This window comes from Danio rerio, chromosome 15 (genome assembly GCF_049306965.1).
Source record: "Danio rerio strain Tuebingen ecotype United States chromosome 15, GRCz12tu, whole genome shotgun sequence".
In the NCBI taxonomy this organism is placed as follows: Eukaryota; Metazoa; Chordata; class Actinopteri; order Cypriniformes; family Danionidae; genus Danio; species Danio rerio.
The window spans coordinates 14,291,881-14,314,376 of record NC_133190.1 but is presented as its reverse complement, the minus strand read 5'-3'; the positions used below and the strand labels follow the sequence as shown (position 1 = coordinate 14,314,376).

Genomic DNA, 22,496 nt, shown 5'->3' with positions numbered 1-22,496 from the left:
AAAAACAATATTTAGTTGCTTTATCCATATAGATTCTAACGATAAGTTCATCTTCTTCTCATCATTTAAACTATTTGTGTTTAAAGAACCCACCCTTAAGATTTTCATACAAGAGAGAGGGAAAGTGTTTCCTCAGACGAAAGCGCTTCTGTTATTTTTCTTTTTTTTTCAAGAAAGGAATTAATTTGATCTATAGTATATAGATCCTTATCAGCCTTCTTCACAACCTCAGACCATTGCTAATCATCTTCTCCCAGTCCATCATCAGTGCATTGTGACAACCCCTCCATTTCATCATCAAAACTTTCCTTTGAACCACCTTCCTGTCCTGTAGCACCTGTCCTGTAGTCCTGTGGGTCTTCCACACACCTGCACCCATTCCGAAATGACAGAGCTGACGCTCCTTGAACTTAAACAGATGCCATACCCCGCCATACATACTTTCTTTACACTGTCTGTTATAGCAAAAACAATCACTCAACGCTCTCAAACACGTACTCAGCTACACCTCACACTCCCAGCATGCACCTGAGAGAGAGAGAGAGAGAGAGAGAGAGAGAGAGAGAAGGCTAATTAAATGGGGAGAGAAACTGCTCCAGTTCTGGCAGAATAAATGCGTGTAAACACTTGCACTCCTCTTACACCTAGTCATGAGAGCTCTCAGTCGGTGCCAGGCTCTGTTGATGATATTATTCACTCTCATTCATAGAGCGAGTCATATCAATGAGGTCATGATTCTCTCAGCTTTCAACGTATGGTTTAATAACTACTACTTACACGAGGAAGTCGTATTTGATGCCTAAACCAGGACAACAAAAATAGCACAACGACATATGGACTTTGCAAATGGTCAGTTTCATACGCAAGTCAAAAAATATGTCCCTTATTGCGGGACATTCCCAAAAAGCAGTGATGCAATTATCTAACTGAAAACTGACATATACATAATCAACTCTAAGCTCACTCTACCCATATTTGTGTTGGACAGGCTTTGTGTTTGTTACTCGTCAGTTGAAATCTATAATTCATTTGACAGTCATTGGAGGTAATTTATGTTTTGTCTCTTCGCAAGCCATGCAGACGAGCAGCAGTCTTGCTTTTTGTCCTTTAGGAAGCACAGGAAATTTCTGTGACCAACAACAGTCTCAATTGACTTTAAAGGTGAATTGCACGGGTCAATGACTGACTTACTGGGGAGGCTGTTACTTGAAAGGAGAAAGGAATTGGCTGCATCTAACTATAGCACTCAGCCAATATATCTGCTTAGGTCAGAGGCTATGTGATAATTAAAGCCAGATGAGACTCATTCTCTGGCATCTACAAGTCAACAAAGGGGCTCCAGCTGAGTTGTAGGTTGTAAGGTATAGAATGGTACTTTTTTTTTTTCCCCAAAATACTGTAGTTTCATTTTTCAAATTTAAAAGGAATTTTAATTGTGGCCTTACCATTCAGGGTTTTGCTAAATAACCAGAGAGAAAGCATCAAAGCCGTTAATTTTGTGGAACAAAATTTTAATACAACAGAGTATATTCACAAAGAAAGATTATAACTATCATATCACAACTATCAGCAGTCAAAAATGAGTAGGAGGCGTAGAAACCCTCGCTTTTAATGCAAATCTGCTCATCTTTACAGGGTTAGTCTCTTACAGACATCCCTACAGACATCCCTACGAGAAAGTATGAAGCCATTACTTTTTGTGCTTATCAGCTGACTGACTACCTCCATATGTACGACTTTCCAACTGTTACCAGTTTGTCCAGTTAGCTTGACTTGTACTTCGGTAGACATGAGATGCAGAAAGGAGTCCACCCTAATGGGAGTAAACACAAATGGGGTTTGAGTCCAGTAAAGAATGGTTCCAGAAAGCAGGCAAGAAAAAAAAAAAAACAGAAGCTAAAAAAAATAAATAAACAGGGTGAGAATGTGGTCAAATTGGAAAATGAGGTAAAAATTAGGGGAGGGCGTTTCTTTTTCTGGGTTGCTTTTTAAAACTGTTGTTAAGTTTAGGGAAGGAGGAGGGTGGGTCACTCGATTGATCAGATAGTCAGTCAGTCAGTCGACAGGGCCTGTGGTGAAATCACTAGTTCCTCAGAGGTCATCACTAGTCTCTCACAGGACATCACTAGTCCTTCAGAGAAAATTACTAGTCTCTAGTCTCTCACAGGATTACATTAGTCTCTCACATTATATGTTTCTCACTGCTCTCTAACAGACATCACTAGTCTCGCATAGACAACAATAGTCTCTCAGAGGACATCACTAGTCTCTCACAGAACATTACTCACTAGTCTCTCACAAGACATTAGTAGTTTCTTACAGGACATCACTAATCGCTCACTAGTCTCTCACAGGATGTCATTAGTCTCTCACAAGACATCACTAATACCTCAGAGGACATTTCTAGTCTCTCACAGGACATCACTAGTCCCTCTGAGAACATTACTAGTCTTTCACAGAACATCACTAGTCTCTCACAGGACATTACTCACTAGTCACTCACAGGACATTACTAGTCTCTTACAAGACATCAGTCTCTAGTCTTTTTCATCACTAGTCTTTCATAGACATTGCTAGACTCTTACGGGTCATCATTAGTCGCTCATAGACATAAAAGTCTCTAATAAACATCACTAGTCTCTCACAGGACATCACTTGTCTTTCATAGACATCACTAGTCTCTTATAGACATCACTAGTCACTTAAAGACTTCACTAGTCTCCCACATGTCATCTCTAGTCTCTCATAGACATCACTAGCCTCCCACATGTCATCTCTAGTCTCTCATAGACATTACTAGTCTCTCAGAGGACATCACTAATCTCTCACTAGTCGCTTACAAGACAACAGTAGTCTGTCACAAGACATCACTAGTCCCTCAGAGGACATTACTAGTCTCTCACAGGACATCACTAGTCTCTCGAAAGACAATACTAGTCTCTGACAGAACATCACTAGTGCCTCAGGGAGCATTAATAGACTATAATGAGACATTGCTAGACCATCAGGGGGCATTATTAGTCTCTCACAGACATCTCAAGTCTCTCACAGGACATCACTAATCTCTCACAGGACATCACTAGTCTATCACAGACATCACTAGTCTCTCAAAGGAAATCACTAGTCTGTCACAGGACATCTCTAGTCTCTCATAGACATTACTAGTCTCCCAGAGGATATCATTAATCTCTCGCTAGTCCCTCACAGGACATCACTAGTCTCTCATTGACATCACCATTTTCTCAGAGGACATTAGTAGTCTCTAACAGGACATTGCTAGACCCTTAGGGGGCATTACTAGTCTCTCACAGGACATCACTAGTCTCTTACAGGACATCACTAGTCTCTCAGACATTACTAGTCTCTCAGAGGACATCACTAGTCTGTCACAGGTCATCTCCAGTGTCTCATAGGACATCACTAGTCTCTCATAGAGATCACTGGTCCCCAAGAGGACATTACTAGTCTCTCACAGGACTTCACTAGTCCCTCGGAAGACAATACTAGTATTTCACATGATATCACAAGTGCCTCAGAAGACATTACTAGTCTTTTTTACCGTAAATTTTACAGATTTATTTTTTACCGTGTACTTTCCAGGGGAAAAGGGGGTCTCAGGCAAAAAAAAAAGGTTGGGAACCACAGCCTCAGTAGACATCATTAGTCTCTCACAGAATATGATCCCCACGACACACAACCCCAACCCTCTACTCCTCACTTCCATCCACGATCAAGACATAGTCTTTCATAGGACATCACTAGTCCCTCAGAAGACATTACTAGTCTCTCACAGGACATCACTAGTCCCTCAGAGAACATTACTAGTCTCTAGTCTCTCACAGACATCACAAGTTTCTCACAGGACATTACGAGTCTCTCACAGGACATCACTAGTCCCTCGGAGAACATTACTAGTCTCTAGTCTCACACAGATATCACTAGGCTCTCACAGGATGACACTAGTCTCTCACAGTACATTATTAGTTTCTCTCAGTTACTAGTCTCTAGTCTCTCTAACAGACATCATTAGTCTCTCATGGACATCCCTAGTCTATCACAGACATCCCTAGTGTTTCACTGTACATTGCTAGTTTCACACATAAATCACTCTTTTCTCATTGTACACCACTAGTCCTCGGAGGACATTACTAGTCACCTTCTACCACCACCACCCAAGGGTAAATGTACAGCACATTGAACTTCTGAAAACTCTCCATTACCCAACACAATTTAGGAATGCTGTCTGGGACAGGCAAATTTATTATTATTATATATTTTTTTTCAATTCAGAGTCATCAAATTCTTTTAAAACACCTCTCTCCCAACTTGCATCCAGTACATGTCATGGCCGAGGTTAGGGAAAGGAGCGAGGACAAATAATGGGTTTTTATTAATAATAAAATAAAAACAAAAAGGCAAAACAAACTACCCCGAGGGGGAAAACTCTAATAAAACAAATAAACGAACAAACAAACTTGACTGGACTGGACTGGACTGGCAGGACAAAGCAGAGCTGGACACAACAGGACAGGGAACTATCGACGACGAACTGGCACAGAACAGAAAACATGAGGGGATTATAAAGCAAAAGTAAATTGACACAAACAGGTGAACATGACAAACTAATAATCAGTTAACAAGGAGGGTGGGACTAGACAATAGACGGGAGAGCACATGACAGAGACATGAAAAGCCATGCGCTCACATAAAACAGGACAAGAACATGCAGCCAATGAGAGAACTTATTAACCGCATGTTCATGACAAGACAAGCACAACATTGAAGCACACGACAAAAGCACGTGACCACAATGTAAACACATATATACCCACGTGCTTTGACAACAGACGCAAGACAAGCACACAATGAATGAAAACACTCACCGTGCGCTCACACACACAGTGTGCATGCTTCATCCCAGTGCCGACCAAAACCGAAACCAACTAGACTGAGATGCTCAGAATGAAACACCACGCTGCAGACAGACGAAAACACAAACACGAATACAAGAGCGCGCACGTCGGAGGTACGCAGAGCCCGCGCGGCCGCATCAAGCGGGAGCGCGCACGGCCTGCGCACACCCACGAAGGTGCGCGCACACACGGAGACGAACACAATGACAGAAACAAGTGCTCGACCCAAGAAAACTCGAGCCGAGCACAACAGGACTAGACATGACTAGTGTTCGGATTCTGCCACCAAAACAAGAATTTACAAGACCAGAGTAGCAGAACCCTGACAGTACATCAGAGTTTGTTATGGGGCATGAATGAAATGTTACTGAATGAAATTGAAACTGCAGAACTTTGGTTTAAGCTGTCTAAAAAAAAAGAAATGACACACCTGAAATTACATAGAACTCTGGAGAAAACATTTCATAGAGTGGTGCTATTTCTATTTAATATGTAAGTAAATGGGTGACCCAATTCCGAGTGCGTCAGCTAAGAATAAACTGTATAAACAAAATAACTCAATGTCTTTTTTCATTTCAATCGAGTGTGCTCTTTGTGAATTGTCTTGTGATAGTCTGATAATGTCCATTAGCAGACCACTGTGCGCTTGTAGAATGGGCAACATGTTAAAACAATAAGTCTCTTTAAAAAAGACCAAGAAAGAAGGCATTTACCAAGCTACATTGTGATAACATTATTACACATAAGGCAGTATTATGTAGATTATCTGAGATGACATTTTGATGGTAGAACAGGAAAAACTGGAACAAGATTTCCCAGATGTCTATCATTTCCTTGGTTCTGGCTCATTTGCCCGCTCTTCTGTTTGGGCATCTGGTAATAAAGAGCTCTGCTAAAGGTATTTGCTAAAACACAGAAAAATTCCAGTAAATCCAAATTGTTTTGTCAGTTTTCTAAATACTTATACCCCTTATTTCCTGAGTACCAAGGTTGCGGCTGGAAGCGCGTCTGCTGTGTAAAATGTATGCCATAGTAAATAGTGGTTCATTTCACTCTGGCAGCCCCTGATAAAGCTGCAGTAAAATGAATGAATGATACCCCTATGTTCGTATTTCATGTTCATGTTATGTATGATATTTTACTGGTCATTCTCAACACTCTGCACCCACTGGTCACGCTACCATGACCAGCATCTGTTTTTTCTTAAAGCGTTTGATGTAGAGGTGATGTATCCGGATCCGGCTTGTTCTGGCACAAATTAAGCCCTGGTCACAATACAGTAAGTAATATGCCCTTGATGGGTGAACATTAGCCTGTGGGGGAGTGTCTTTTGTTTCTCTGGGTGTGAATTATTCATGATCATTATTCTCACGCATACAGCTGAGCTGACCCAGAACAGAATTTACAAAATGTAAATCATTGTAATTTTTAATTTTTTTTTTGAATAAGAGAACAGAATCATTTTCACATAATTGGGAAGTAAATATTGTAGCCTACAAGACTGGTTACTCAAAAGTCTTATTCAAGCACATTGAATACGTGTTTTATCTTATTTCAGCTACATTTTGTTTCTCCAAAACCTACAAACCACACATAATATTTTTTTTCTCCAAAAAAAAAAACTAAAAAAAAAAACCATGTACATCATTAATTATCACAAAAAACAGAAATTTACTGCAGTAGAAGAAGCTGCGTCAATCTTTACTTAATAAATGTACTTGCGCCTCAGAAGACAATGCCGACACACAATGAACGCGTGGGGGTGTTTGAAGCCATGCATGAGACACGGAGAACAGACGCTCGTGACATGCTCCAGACACTCTGGAGGTCATTAATAATTAAATAACATTAATACTAAAACGGTTAAGGCGTTTTAGAATGAATGACCAAAACAACATTTAAGATGTGTTACAGTGTGCTCAGCCTGCTGGTTTGTCCATTCACACACATTGTTTATCATCATATGATCTCTTATAACAAACCTTTTTTGATGCACATACTGTAATTTGCTCAGGGAAAGTGTTTCCATCGTAGTTTAGGTGCATCTTTTCTATCGAATAAAAGTTTATCCTACTCAGTTATGCGCATTTTTTGCACGTATTTTCAAAAGTCATGTGCATCATGACATTTCTGTCAATCCTTTTTATGCACGTATCTCAAAATGAGCATTAATATAGGTGGATGGAAACGTAAGGTTAAGGCGAGAAATACTACATCATCTTTAAAAAAGGGGATGAGACCGACAGAAACTCAGAGTTTAGAGAATAAAAACTGCTCCTGACCAGGTTAGGTTCACAAAGTAAGTTACCATGGAAACTGACTCTGAGTTAAAGTTACCTCTGCTCCAGAAACAGGCTTGACTTACCCTGCTTTCTTTTTCTTAAAAATACTCTTGAGTTTTTACTTAACCTCCTTTCTGAAATGGGCCCCTGGTCTGCAAACACTAATCAAATAAAGCAGTGGTTCTCAAACTTTTTTCATCAAGTACCACCTCAGAAAAAAAATTATCTCTCCAAGTACCATCAAAATGAGCAGTATTGAGATACAGTAGCGTAGTAGGGCCAGTAAAGCATCTACAACTTTGCACAGTTAAAAAAACGTGGCAGATTACCTCAGAAATATAGGCTATATGTCATATTATATACATCATTTTTGATAAATTTTGAAATGTGTGTAGCATGTACATGACATATTTCATTCCTCCGCGTACCACTAGAAGGAAGCCTGCGTACCACTAGTGGTACACGTACCACAGTTTGAGAACCACTGAAATAAAGTGTTTTTTACAGGAGGATTCCCCTTACACAGTGGTAGCAAAATATTCCTTGTAAATCTCAACGTAAATGTTGATGCAGTGATGCAAATGAACCCTCAAACACAAGTTTTAGGGCAGTTTAGGCATTTATTTTTTGTTTAGTTTGCTGGATAGATGGATGGATGGATTGATTGATGGGTGGGAGGATGGATGGATGGTTGGGAGTGTGTAATTTTGGGTGGATGGGTGGGTTGTAATTGTGGGTGGGTGAGTGAATGGTTGTATGGATGAGCGGATGGATGGACGGGAGGGTGGATGGTTGGGTGGGTGAGTGGATGGATGGACAGACTGAGAAAAAAATTGAATAGAGAGGTGGATATGTATTGTATGGACAAATAAATAGAGCTATAGATGTATGTATGGACATATGGGTCAAAACAGATCTAATTGTATGTATGTACAACTGAAACCAGAAGTTTACATACACTCTCAAAAAAAGGAACAAAACCATTTTTAAAAAAAAAATGTCTAATCGTAAATCATACTAAACCTGTACTACAGATTCGTTAGGATTACCTAAATGATTTACATTTTTTGCTAAATGCCAGAATAATGAGAGAATTTATTACTTTTTTTTTTTTTAGATTTTTTTTATTAATTTCTAGAGGGTCAAAAGTTTACATACATTTTCTTGGTATTTTTTTGGCTTGCTTTTAAACTGTATAACTCTGGTCAAATGTTTTGGGTCTCCTTCCACAAGCTTCATATAATAGTTTTCAGGAATTCTGGCCCAGAAAATAAAATTCTGGCCCTTTATAATTAATGTTCTCAACTAACAGCAATACAACTTTTCAATGAGTACAATTGTTTGTATTCAATACTTTATTATTATTATTATTATTATTATTATTATTATTATTATTATTATTATTATTATTATTATTATTTTCCATTATCCTTATGTGCAATACCTGTATTTTGGCATTTTTTTTGCAGTCCACTTAGAATCCAAGTTGGAAATATTTTTTTTTTCTTTTTTGGCATTGATTGTTTTGAAATTCAATGGCATTAACATGCCTGTGTTTTTATTTCTGTAATAAATATGGCTGTTAAGCCAGGATCTTGTGGGTTTATTGTGGGTTTGTTTTTTACATGAAGAAATTTGTGTTACAAGTTAAACAAAAATTCTAATAAACAATTATATTTTATATTTGAATAGTTTTTGTCTTGCGTTTACATTAATTTTACATTTGAATAGCCAAAATTACAAGTTTCAGTCTATTAAATGTGATTAATCACGATTCATTTTCAAAATAAAGTGTGATTATTTAGTAAATTTTTTAATCAATTGACAGCACTAATATATATATATATATATATATATATATATATATATATATATATATATATATATATATATATATATATATATATATATATATATAATGTGTGTGTGTGTGTAGTTGAACTATCCCTTTAATATATTAGAAAAAGGACTTGAAATGTTTGTCTTGAAAATGTCAAATACTAGAAAATATATTCATATTTATGCAATGAAGTAAACATCGGAGTGGCTTTACACTGGAAAAAGATGAATATCTATAAATACCAAACATGCCTGCTGCTTCTCAACCCTTTAAAGTCGCTCCTGTCATTGCCACCCTGGCTTTAAGTAGGACACCGCCATCTCTAAATGGTGTCATGGTCAACCTGTTAAGAGAACCGACTCATTTCTGAGAAAATTGTGTTCGTAGGACTAATAATTTATGAAATTAACAAGATGCTAAAATTATACACACTGCCCTCATGCTCAGTGCATTACAACACATGGCTATAAAGCAATGTTACAGTTCAGCACCTATGAACAAGAGAATAAGAGACACCTAGGAACATATGTAAGAAATAGAAATGTACTTCATAGGCTCACATCCCATTTTCAAAATTACTTTAGTTCACTAGTTCAAGATGCTTAACTATATATAAATATATATACATATATATACCATTCATCCATCTATCCATTCACCAATGTCCATCCAATTTATATATATGTTCTTCCATCCAATTTATATACATGTTCACCTATTAATGCCTCTCTTTTTTCTCTAAATCTATCCATCCATCCATATATACAGTTAAAACCAGAAGTTTACATACACTGTATAAAAGGGCCATAACCATTAAAAAAAACAAGCCAGGTGTTAATGTTACTAAACTTTTTCTCTTTTAGGATTATCAAATTTGTTTCTGTTATGCTTAATAGCAGAATAATAAGAGTGAGATTGTTTGAGAAATTGTTATAACTTTTCTTGAAAGTCAAGTTTACATACAGTAAAATTATTATTCTTCTGAAAAAGCTCAGATGATGGTGTCAAGGTTTTGGACGTTTCTGATTGGCTAATTGACAACATTTGAGTTAATTGGAGGCACAACTGTAGAATAGTATTTAAGGAAAACCTCAAACACACTGCTTCCTTGTGTGACAACATTGGGAAATCAAAAAGCCAGACTCAGCAAAAAAGGCCAGATTACAATTTGCTAAATTAAAAAATATAAATATAAAGATAAAGATAAAGATAAAGAATATTTTTTGGACACATGTCCTGTGGTCTGATGGAACTAAGATTGAACTGTTCGGCCATAATGACCAGTGTTACATTTGGAGGACAAAGGGGAAAGCTTACAAGCCTAGTAACACCATCCCAACTGTGAAGTATGGGGGTGGCAGCATCATGTTGTGAGGCTGTTTTGCTGCATGAGGGACTGGTCCACTTCACAGTATGGATGGCATCATTAAGAAAGAACATTATGTAGAAATACTGAAGGCACATCTGAAGACATCAGCCAGGAAATTAAACTAGGCCACAAATGGGTCTTCCAAACATACCATGACCCTAAGCATACTGCCAATTTAGTTAAAATGTGCTTTAAGGAAAACAGAGTGAATGTTTTAGAATGGCAATCAAACAGCCCTAATCTCAATCCTAAAAAAATTAAAAAAATAAAAAAAATAAAAAATTTGGGCAGAGTTGTGGTCATATATATATATATATATATATATATATATATATATATATATATATATATATATATATATATATATATATATATATATATATATATATAATCATAACTAAGGTCACGTTTTGGTATGCACCTTGGTTTTGGGGTCATGGTAGAGCTCATTTGTCAAACTTAATACCAGAGCAGTGAGCCGAAGAATCTTGAAGGCGAAATTAGTGTTGCGATCTATTTACGATAACAGGTTTGCATGACAATGACAACATGGCGGAACCACTACTGAGCAATTTTTGAACAATACACTTTGTAAATTGTGTGTAAAACAAGTGTAGAAAATTGTATTATATAAAAAAAGCATTGGTTGCTGATTTTACCAGCAGAAGTTGTTACTCCACCCTCTTTGCTGGGCATCATTATGGAAGTTTTACATTTTAACTCACATTATTTAAGACTATGGATCTCTGGAAGAGTTTGGGAAGCACATTTCACTATATTGTTTAGTTCCTGAACAATGAATCCTACTATGACAGTTCCGCGGCAATTTATGTAATGATTTGGGAAACACATCAATGGCCATTAAATCTGGTCACAGCAGTAGTCTGTCAAAGGAACTTGAACTGTCACATGGTTGAGTGATGAACAGATTTGAAAACTTTGCAAAGCTGAGTTTAACGACCATGTCATGATTTGTCCATATAAAATTATTGTTCCGGCGATACATTAATTTCTTAAATCACTCAGAGAAGAAGTGTCCTTCCTGTGGTCAAGGGCAGTTAATCTCCACTATCTCATGTCATTTTCTTGTTGATGGCTCTCCAATGCTTAATGTCCTAGTAAATGACACCGCTCTAACTGAGCCCCTGACAGCTGTCATAGGGCTTGTAGGACTGCTGGCAGAATCCTGTAATATCCTGCCCATGACACAGAACAAACGACTTTGTCCTACTATAACAAATGTTATTATAGCACTCTCTGACAGAAAATCAAAACATAGAGAGGGAAAAAATATAAAATGCAGAAAGAAACAGCAAGACAGGCACTCAACCCGAGTAATGGTTAGCATATATTATTCTGATTAGCATATATCAGAATGAGGCAAATTTTTGTAGCCTAGATTTTGAGAAGATCTAAAATTGTTGAGATGTTAAATTTTTTTGGAAGTTGTGATATGATTAAATGTTAATAAAAAAAAAAGATTTTAGAGGTGTAATTAAATAGGTATAGAGCTTTTTGAGATTTACTTTTTCTTCTGGGAAATCCACTACCAATGTCACACGAAGATTGCAGGTATTTTGATACAAACCAGTCTCTCATAACTGTGATGGAGATTGTGTGTACTTATCAAGCTGGTTTGCTTACATTACTCACAACAGCATGCGAAACTGGTTGATTAATGATTTCAGTAGTTTTTTTTTTTTTTTTTTACTATTAAATGTAATTAGCTTTCAATGCCCGTACATACTGCATCCTGTGCTATTTTGTTTAATTGTAGGGCTTGTTTGGATTATTTTATGGAGAGCTTTGTTAACCACGGCAGTTAAAGACAATTACCTTTTTATTATCCAAATGTGTCTACAAATATTTTGAACTCTAAAAATAAACTAAAATAAAACTTAAGAGTTTCTATGGGCAGTGCCGTGACTTTCTTGTACTGTAGAAATTGAAGCCAACACTGGGACATTTTGGAATCAGTCTGTGCAGTAGTAAACATTAGATAGAACTACGCCATCAAAATCCAGCCCTATCTCCCACAGATCCAATCATAATCACAATATCATGACAAGAAACCACATTTTTACAGCATCAAATAACTGACTTACAATTTAACATACATCAAGATGTTTAGAACTATATAAAATGGTGGAACCCATATTTATTTTTTGTTATTGTAAATAAAAGGATCTGTTTAGACCTGGGGTCTTGTTTTTCATATGTGGATTACACAGTTAGCTGGTTATTGAGGATTTGACACGATCCATGATTGTTTTGTTCTTCAAAACTCATCCGAGAGTTGTTGTCATAAAAACAGTTCTGGTAGCTCAAACCTGCTAGGGAGCAGGCTCATTTCATATAAACAGGATTAGATCGGTTCATTTTTAAGCAAAGGTATTACTTAAGGTATGTACCAAATTCTAATATTTTCGTAGAGTAGTAGTTATATACACTTGGGAAAATAGTAAAAATATTTTAACTATATATATTACATACTATATATATATTGATTTATATTGATATAAACCTTTTAGATACAAACACATACAATCGTTTTAGTACAATTTGTGTATGATAATAGACATGCACAATATGTAAAGTTTTTAAAAACAATAAGACATTTATTCAGTCATAAATAAGTTTTGACAGTTAATATGACAGTGATTTGATGCTTCACAAAAGTTGCAGACACCATTGCCAATAACAAAATGCTTTTGTGATTTCATGATTTCATAAATTTAAAGAAATTATTTCAAAGAGTCCTTCACAACACACGCAGTGATCACAGATCAGTTTATCCAGACATTTTAATCTGATTCACAAACTTGTTTGGAGAACCAATTTAGCGAAATATTAATTATCAAGACTGAAAGATTCAAGATCTGCCAAATTATCTTAGATCATTTAAGTGAGATATGAAGAACGGACCCCAGGTTGCTTTATGTATTCATATTCATGTATCTGATTTCTGAAAATAATTAATGTATATTTAACCACATGAATGTGTCACTGCTAAACAAATATGATTTCAATTTTTAAATTGAAATAAACGCTACATTCAAATTTAACTTGGTTACTTTGAATAAAGCATCAGATACACTACAAGTTATTTACGTACTATTCTTATTTACAGAAAAGTAAGCTATATTTTATATTCGACATTCAAATTATTTTATATGCAGGCTGTAAAACATTATAAACACACAAAGCAGGCAAGGTAGATCTTACTTTTACAGAGAGGGAAATAAGTATTGAACACATCACCATTTTTCTCAGATAACATTTCTAAAAGTGCTGCTCGCTTGACAAATGTTTGCTGGATGTTGGTAACAACCAAAGACATCCATACATGTAAAGAAAATTAGTTAAATAAACTTAGTTAATTAAGTTATGAATAACAAAATAAAATGATGCAGGGAAAAAGTGTAAAAAGTCAGTGAAATCCCATCCCAGACAACAGATGAAATCTCTTAATGGTTATTGAGCAGAACAGATTTGATAGATGAGACCCATAGAACCATTCAGATTTTAACACTGTTAAAGTCTGTGAAAAACTCACACCTGAGCCATTTATGTGATGCCTCAACGCAAGAAGTTCGCTGGTTCGAGCCTCGGCTGAGTAAGTTGGCGTTTCTGTGTGGAGTTTGCATGTTTCTCCAGGTGCTCCAGTTTCCTCCTACAGTCCAAAGACATGCAGTACAGGTGAATTGGGTAGGCTAAATTGTCCATAGTGCATGAGGTTGAATGAGTGTGTGTGTGTGGATGTTTTCTAGAGATGGGTTGCCGCTGGAAGGGCATTCGCTGCGTAAAAACTTGCTGGATAAGTTGGCAATTCATTTTGCTGTGGCGACCCCGGATTAATAAAGGGACTAAGCCGACAAGAAAAGGAATGAATGAGTTCAGTGCTTTCTCCTTGTGTCATTCTATTGTTATAACACATAACTAATTTATCAGAGTTGTTTTGTTTTGTTTTTTATCTTTGTATTGTTTGGGGTTTTAGTAAAACCGGGTTCAATTTTATGTAAACATCTCCTTAAGAAATATTATTCCCAGAAAAAAAGCATCACGTGTTTAAAACAATTTCCCCCACTGTGTGATGCCCATATAGCCCACAGCATTGCACTCTCACACTCTGTATTTATTTATTTATTGGTGTATTTATTTATTTAATGTTGAGGGGAAGTTTAATTTGCATTTGTGTTTTAGTGATCAAATGCATTTAGACCTGTTTAGGTTAATCAGGAATGCATCTCAGACCAGATATGGTTGTGGCTGGAAGTGAATGAGAATTATTTATATTATTTCCTTAATTTCCAATTTATAGTTTTTTTTTTTTTTTCATGTCAACACCCACCCCAACCCTAAACTCAACCGTCACAGTAACAAAAAAACAGCGGTTGTACCGAATATTATTTGTTATCTATTAAATTACCCAATTAATTGTATTTTTAATGCCTACCCCCACCCTAACCATCACAGTACTGTAAAAATCTAATTATTGTTAAGTAGTATTATAAAAAATGCTACTATAATTTATAAGCATATCGCACTTCTGGACAGTTGCATATCCAATCTAGACTTTACCAATTTACATCTGTCCATATAAATCCAATCAGAAAAAAAAATGCATGAAGTGACCAAGTCTAACAGCCTCATAGATACACCACATAGTGGCAACCATTGAAAATCCAAGTCATTTCAAAACTGTTATGAAGAAAGAAAGAACTGCTACCTGAAATGACATCATTGTATCAAAATAAATGATTCAAAAAGCTTCACGAAACCAAATGCTAAATAAAAATATTTCTGTCATACCACTCTTTCCTGGCCACCAAAGCTCTTTTATGTGACAACTTTAACCCAGATGTATCGTAAAATAACAATGTTTATGCTGCAAACCCTGGGCATAGGCTTCAAAAACCACAAGATATGAATCTGTGATTTATAAGTCTCCAGGGAGTCTAAATTCAATCTGAAGCTGTCATTGAAAGAATGACTATATTCCAGTCAAGGACAGGGTGTAATCGTCATTCTGAATACTGTGAGCTTGCCAGATCCTTCTAGTCTTTGTAAATGTGGTAAACATGTAACCCACTAACACCAATTCTCACTCTATTTACTATGTGTGTCTCTCTATTTCTCTCTCTCTCTCTTCCCTATGCAGTTACCATGGAAACTGTTCTGGTCTTCCTTTTTTCCCTTCTAGTCTATGTGGCGGGTAAGTACCCTCCCTTCAGTCCACTAGGATCAGAAAGTATGAAGAAAAAAAACAAAAAACATGACATGACATGACACATTAGCGCCATCCTAGAAGTCTTTTACTGAGAATTTGATCAGTGACCTCTTCAAATCTAAGGGCATGTGTATGTGCATATGTGTGTGCTTTCAGTAGATTTAATATAAAACTGTGCTTATCTTTTCTGTGAATTGCTTTTACATATCTGTAAATGCATGTCCTGATTTGGCCAAACAAACCTAATTTGTAAAACGAGAGCATCCATTTAAATGCGCTTCCATCCATGCCAGTCCTCTGAAAGACTCCACCCAAGCCATAATTAGGCCACATGAACCCACCAGCACATGTGCACTAGATTCATTCTCACACACAGTGCTCTCTACAGTGGTAAAAATTTAATCTTTCTGCTCTGTCAACAAACATGTTGTTGACCACTAAGTGAATGCACCGCTGACTTGTTTTCATTTGCTTATCTTACATAATTTAACAAGGCCTCTTTCTTCTACCCTTCATACTTCGTAAAATCATTTTTTTATGTTTTCATTTTTTTATTTTCCTCCAATAATAATTTGTTCTTCCTTCCTACTTTACTACATTAAAGGTGCTCTATGTTTTTGACTCTAAATCAGGGGTTCCCAAACTTTTCAGCCCGCGACCCTCAAAATGACAATGCCAGTGACTCGCAACCCCCATTATCTTCTGAGGTGGATTTTAAATACAGAAACCTTGCATGCAATGGCGCACACACACCAATAGACCCAAGTCTATTCTTCATTTATTTTTTTAATGTATGACAGTGCTGTAAATGAGCAAGAAAGTTTATCCTAGTGCTATACAATCAATCTGCTGTACCTGACGCTATTGACTATTGCTGTGTCTTTAATATAATGTTTTCCAACAGAACTAGTAACTATAAGCTACTAGTAACTATATAGTATAAACTATAAACGACTATTTTTTTTTCTCTTCAGTAAGTTATGGATAAAAATTGGTAATTCATGCTTTAATAGAATAGATTTTTAGAAATCACCAGATGACCCCCCTTTCATTGTCCAGCAACCCCTCCGGGGGTCCTGACCCCCACTTTGAGAATCACTGTTCTAAAGCATAAAAACACCATGATTTAAGAAACATGCCAAGTGAACATACATTTTCATCTGAAAAACAATGCTGAAGTCAAATATTCTGCTTTGAAAATGTGCTTTCCGTGCTGGAACGTCTGTGTTTGTTTTGGTCATTTAATCCGCCAGTTTACCAACAGTTTAGCCAATTATATCTTAGCACCCCGTGTGACTCATTCAGTCATGAAGGCTCTTAAATCACGCATACGAGAATGAAATGTGACCTCTAGTTGACAGCAGCAGACTCTGAAATGAGCAAAGATTCAGTTCCACATGAAGTTATTGATTAGCAAATAACATAAATATTACGAATGTAAACATTAGGTGAGCAGGTTACTTTCTAACCCTCTGTCCTAACAACACGCTGATGTGATGAGATAAGCAGTAATAAGCAATTTGGCTGTTTGCACCAGACAAAACACAACAGAAATTTAAATACAGTCGTTTAGAAGCACAGAATGGTACACTTACTGCACTCCAACAAAATGATAAGCTTTATAATCCAATTAATACACATTAAACATCTTTAACAGCATTAAATGTACATGCTGAATAACTGATATGTGCTAAATTTCAATTTCAAACGGTTTATTTTAATTTTTAAGATCTGAGGTGACCTGCTGCTGCTTTCAGTAGTATGGCAATAAATGTCATCTAAAATGGCATCCAAACTCACATTATTAGCATTTAAAACTGAATAAAGCACATGATGTGTATCTAAGGAGATCATTGTCCATTTTCTGTTGTGCAAGAAATAGAAGCCATTTCTAAAATATAAATTTCAGGGGTTGGCTAGAATATAAACTACTTTTAATATGGAAAATATTCCTTCTATTGAGTGCCATTGTTTTTATTTAGAACACGGTTTAAATCAGCCTTAAATTAGCCTTTAAGCTAGATAGACATAATTCTGTTGATGTTGTCAATCTGGCAACTTGCTCTTGTGTGTGTTTTGAACCAGGCATGCAATAATTAATCAACCACTAGATGTAAAACGTACATACTGCACCTTTAATTTATGTCTGCCTTCATTCATGTCTTTTCATACATTAATCATAGGGTTGGGTATTGTTTGGGTTTTTTCAATACTGATGACAAATCAATACTTAAAAAATAAATAAATACAAATAATGGTGACGGTGCCAAAATTGCCCCTGAACAGATATTAAAAAAAAATAATAATAATAAAAAAGGCCACACAAAGATAGCTCGCTGAAACACACACACCTGTTTAGTGTACAAAATAAATTTTACTGTTTACATTCCTATACTCAACTACAAATCTTTTATGCTCAATGAATTTTTTTCCATTAATTAAAAAAACAACAACAACAACAACAACAACAAATTTATCACACCTCTAAATCAAACTGAAACCTGAAATCAAACACCTTAATCTAAGGCACGTGTGTCAAATCCAGTTCCTGGACAGCTGCAGCCCTGCACAGTTTAGCTTTAACACTAATTAAACACACCTGATCAAACTAATTGAGTCCTTTGGGCTTATTTGAAACCTACAGGCAAGTGTGTTGAAGCAAGGTTGGAACTAAACTATGCAGAGCTGCGGCCCTCCAGGAACTGGATTTGAAACCTGTGCTATAAAATTGTGCTATAATTATTATTATTTATTTATCTATTTATTTTGCATTTGAGTTCTTACAGAACAATAATTGATACAAATAATTGTGTTTCTTACAAAGAAACATAACAATTTAATGTATTTTATGTCAGAAAAGAGGCTATTCATATGACTTGATTTGATTTAACTCTTATTTCTTTTAAAGGAGGAAATTTTATTTCCTCCAAAATTGCACCCCTAAACCTTATTACGGGGTGAGCAAATTAATGTAAAATGTATGAATTAGATCATACAAATTAATATGAATCAGTAATAAATAAAATAAATAAAATATTTACAAATTGCCATGAGATTGTATTGGTTTTAACCCAGTTTTCCCACTTCCATGGCATAGACGTTTCAACAATGGTATGTATGTGAAACTTTTAGAATCCACCAAAATAAATATATTAATTTAAAAATAACATGATGGTTGTCGAATGGATGTAGTCTGAGTTCCTAGAACTATACAAGGTGAAGGCCCCCCAGTGAAACTTCATTTATTAAGGGATCAGAGGCAGTAGCTTGTCTTTTTATCACAATGTGCAGCCGATGAAGTGACACCCTGCTGATGCAGCATATCTAAATGAGATCTTAAAGCAATTTTCTACAGTATTTGCTGTAACCAATTAAACTATTGTGATTATCTCCAGAATACCGTTTAAAGGAATAGTTCACCATAAAATGGAAATTACTACATCATTTACTCTCCCTACAGGTTTAGGGTGGAGATGTGGATTCTCCATGTTGACGATCAAAAAGTCCACCAGATATATGAATGTTGACCATTCATATATTTCTACAGTACTGATAATAGCTATGTGAGCCTAAAATTTAGATTATGTGGATTTAACACACCATTTAGAAAACAACAGCAAAACAACTGTATATATCCTAGGGCTGGGTGACATTGAATAAAAATAAATATCACAATATCATAATTCATATCATTTATTAACTATAATTATTGAATACTTTTTAACAATCCATGATTTTGATTTTATGATTTTTTTTTTTATTTAACCAGTTTATTTTCATTAACCACCATTGCTAAGGTAGATCGTTTTAATAATCAAAAACAAAACTATTTAAACAAAATATCTTATCTCATCATAATAAAATAAACATAAGTGTTAAACTTTATAAATAAAATGCTACAAAGTCTGTGCAATGGTAAAGAGTAAATACTAAACAGTCAAAGCAAACTGTAAGGTATCAGCATCTGTAAGGTGTGAATAATAATGATACAGTAAACCTCTGTTAACAAAACAAACTATGAAAATCAAATCTGAGCTTTCAAGTAATGGAACTAACCACCATTATTCAAATAAATATTGCATAGTGGCTGGGATGCACAAGAAAAAGAAACCAAAAAGCCACTTCAGCGACATCCTTACATAATAATTTTATTTACAATCATATCTCCTCACTGCTGCTTGCAACGGCACTCATTTTTGCATGCAAACCATTGCTGCTGCTCTGATACAAGTTTAAGGACAAATATAAAATGCACTGCAGTGTTTAGTTGCTCTGTGTTTGTCTGAGGTAATTAATCTACTGTTATTACTGAAATGTGTATATTCTATACAAAGTGTGAAGCAGATTGGTTACTTCTACACAGCACTCATGTGGCATTCTGGAAAAGTTCAGATTTTTTTGCACACCATGTGCACGTTGCTCGTTATGCAAATGTGCGTGCCTCCATTGTAAATGACAAATTTACACCCAAAGTTTATTGGCATTGCTTCAAGGCACGTGCCCAGCAGCCACATTTTAATAAAACTGTAGCCTTCCTACTGAAACTTCATACCAAACTTCTTTTATCGTTATTGACAATGGTGTACGGTCAATAAATACACATACCGATTTCAAAGCCCAGCCATAATATATAATTTCTGTCTATTTTTATAACATTTTCAGCATGGCTTCTCATAATAATTGCATCATATGGAATGAATGTTATGAATGGTTCAAAACATCTTAAATCAGTACTTTCAGATTTGTGTCTTTCATCTTGCAATTTGTTCTAGAAGAACATAAAATTAACTTACCGATAATGTCACAACTTCTTATCTTGTACAATTCGCATAAACAATTGTTGCATACATGTTCTTAACAATCAAATATTCAGTTATTTCACAACTTTATTATTATGCATCCGCCTACATTAAATACTTTCATTTTCGTATTACACTCATTTTTCTTTATTTTCGCTTAATATGACTATATTCCTTCATTTTCTTTGACTGTCCATTCCTCCACATAATTCTAACCTTTTTTACAAGTTCCCATACTTCTATCCTTTCTTTATTTGTTTCTCATATAACTTACATTTTTTTCTATCAACGTTTTTTTTGCCAAGTTTCTTTACATTCTTCCTTCAGTATGTTTTGTACATTATACATTTTGTGATTCAGTTTACACTTCCTATCTTTTTTTTTTTTTTTTTGTTTATTTGTTCTCATAAGGTTCCACTGACCTTGCTTTTTCCATTTCAGCTCTGGTGTGAAGATGAGCACAGTTTTTACAGCACATACGCTGTACATCCCTGTGTGAATAGAGAGATAAAACACCTAGACATACTGAAATTTCTTAATGTTATATAAAATAATCAAAAGAATTATAATTGACATTTAGTAATATAAACATGTTAAACTATCAACTTAATAATCCACTAATCAAATGTCATATTAAGATTCTTGTTACTGATGTTGGGTGATATTTGATACATTAAGCTCCCAAGCTTGTATTTATAACAATCTTTTCATTCCTTAAAAGCATATTCCAGCATTGATGGTGATTCTAGGTTAGTTTATCATTAACTCCATTTTATCATAACAAACAGTGTACTGTACATTAAAACAACTTTAAAGCATGAATCCCAGTCTAGATTGTTTAAAAAAAATAAAAATAAGAATTAAACCATATTATGAGTACTAAAAGGAAATTACATCGGTGAGAGGTTAATCTTTACAACAGGGGTCTTAAACTCAAATTGGTGACATTCAAGCACAAGAGAAAATAAATCTGATTTAGTTGATGCATCTTAGGATAACAGACATGACGTTTATATTTCAAGCGCATCACCTGTCACCAGTGATAATGCAAATCAGCACATTTATTATGTCACAGATCAGGTGTGAAAAAAGTAAAAAAAAAAAAATATATATATGTATATATATATATATATATATATATATATATATATATATATATATATATATATATATATATATATATATATATATATATATATATATATAAATATATATGTGTGTGTGTGTGTGTGTGTGTGTGTGCGTGCGTGCGTGCGTGCGTGCGTGCGTGCGTGCGTGCGTGCGTGCATGTGTATGGCTGAACTTTAGACACACGCTCAGTCATTCTTTCACAGACTAGATGCAGTCAAAAGTCTAGCTTTTTGTTTCTTGTTGTACATATTGGAGGGGTCATTTAAATTATTATGAAAATACTACAAATGATAATAATTATTATTCTGTCCCAACCAATTGTATTGTGCAATAGCGTAAGAACAGCAGAAAGCCATTTGGGAAACTTATGTGGCAATTGTTCTTCTCGATATCTTTCTTCTTTTTTATAAAACTACAACAAAGAGAAGAAAAGTATGTACATATTCACATTTACTTTAACAAGTTCAATTTAACCAGCAGTACAATGTTACTAATGTACATAGTTTTTAAGCAAACCTTAATAAGCATATGATGAAAATCTATTAAATGAGACCATTTGAATGGAATATTAGCAGAAATATCCTATTTACACCACCAGCATAAGCCATATAGAAGTGTTTTTACATAAAATACAAGCGGTATAAAACGGATAATAATCAAATGACCCTTGAATATTTAAAATAATATAGCTTTAGTAAAAATAGAGCACTTATGGACATATATTTTAACGATTAAATCAGCCACACAGAAGTAAAATGCATGTGTGTTACTCTCGGCAGCACACTGAGAGAAAATGAAAGTAAAACTAAACCGAATGTAGTACTATAAATGTCGACTAGGTGGCGGATCAAAACCACAAGTGGCTAGATGAAACTGCACAATGATAGTAGTGATGTCTTGTCAAAAAGAGATGTCTTGGTGGGCCGAATTGC

General features: G+C 35.3%; 1 protein-coding gene across 2 annotated transcripts in view; it reads left to right on the top strand.

Annotated features, from left to right (window-relative positions):
- Positions 1–22,496, top strand: part of fxyd6 (FXYD domain containing ion transport regulator 6) — a 45,870-nt gene that overhangs the window by 7,801 nt on the left and 15,573 nt on the right. For both annotated transcript variants that reach the window (XR_012390382.1, NM_199847.1), the window contains 1 exon segment: positions 15,566–15,619. Coding sequence is in view for 1 of the 2 variants with exons in the window: in NM_199847.1 (NP_956141.1) it covers positions 15,571–15,619 (49 nt within the window). In the remaining variant the exon portion in view is untranslated.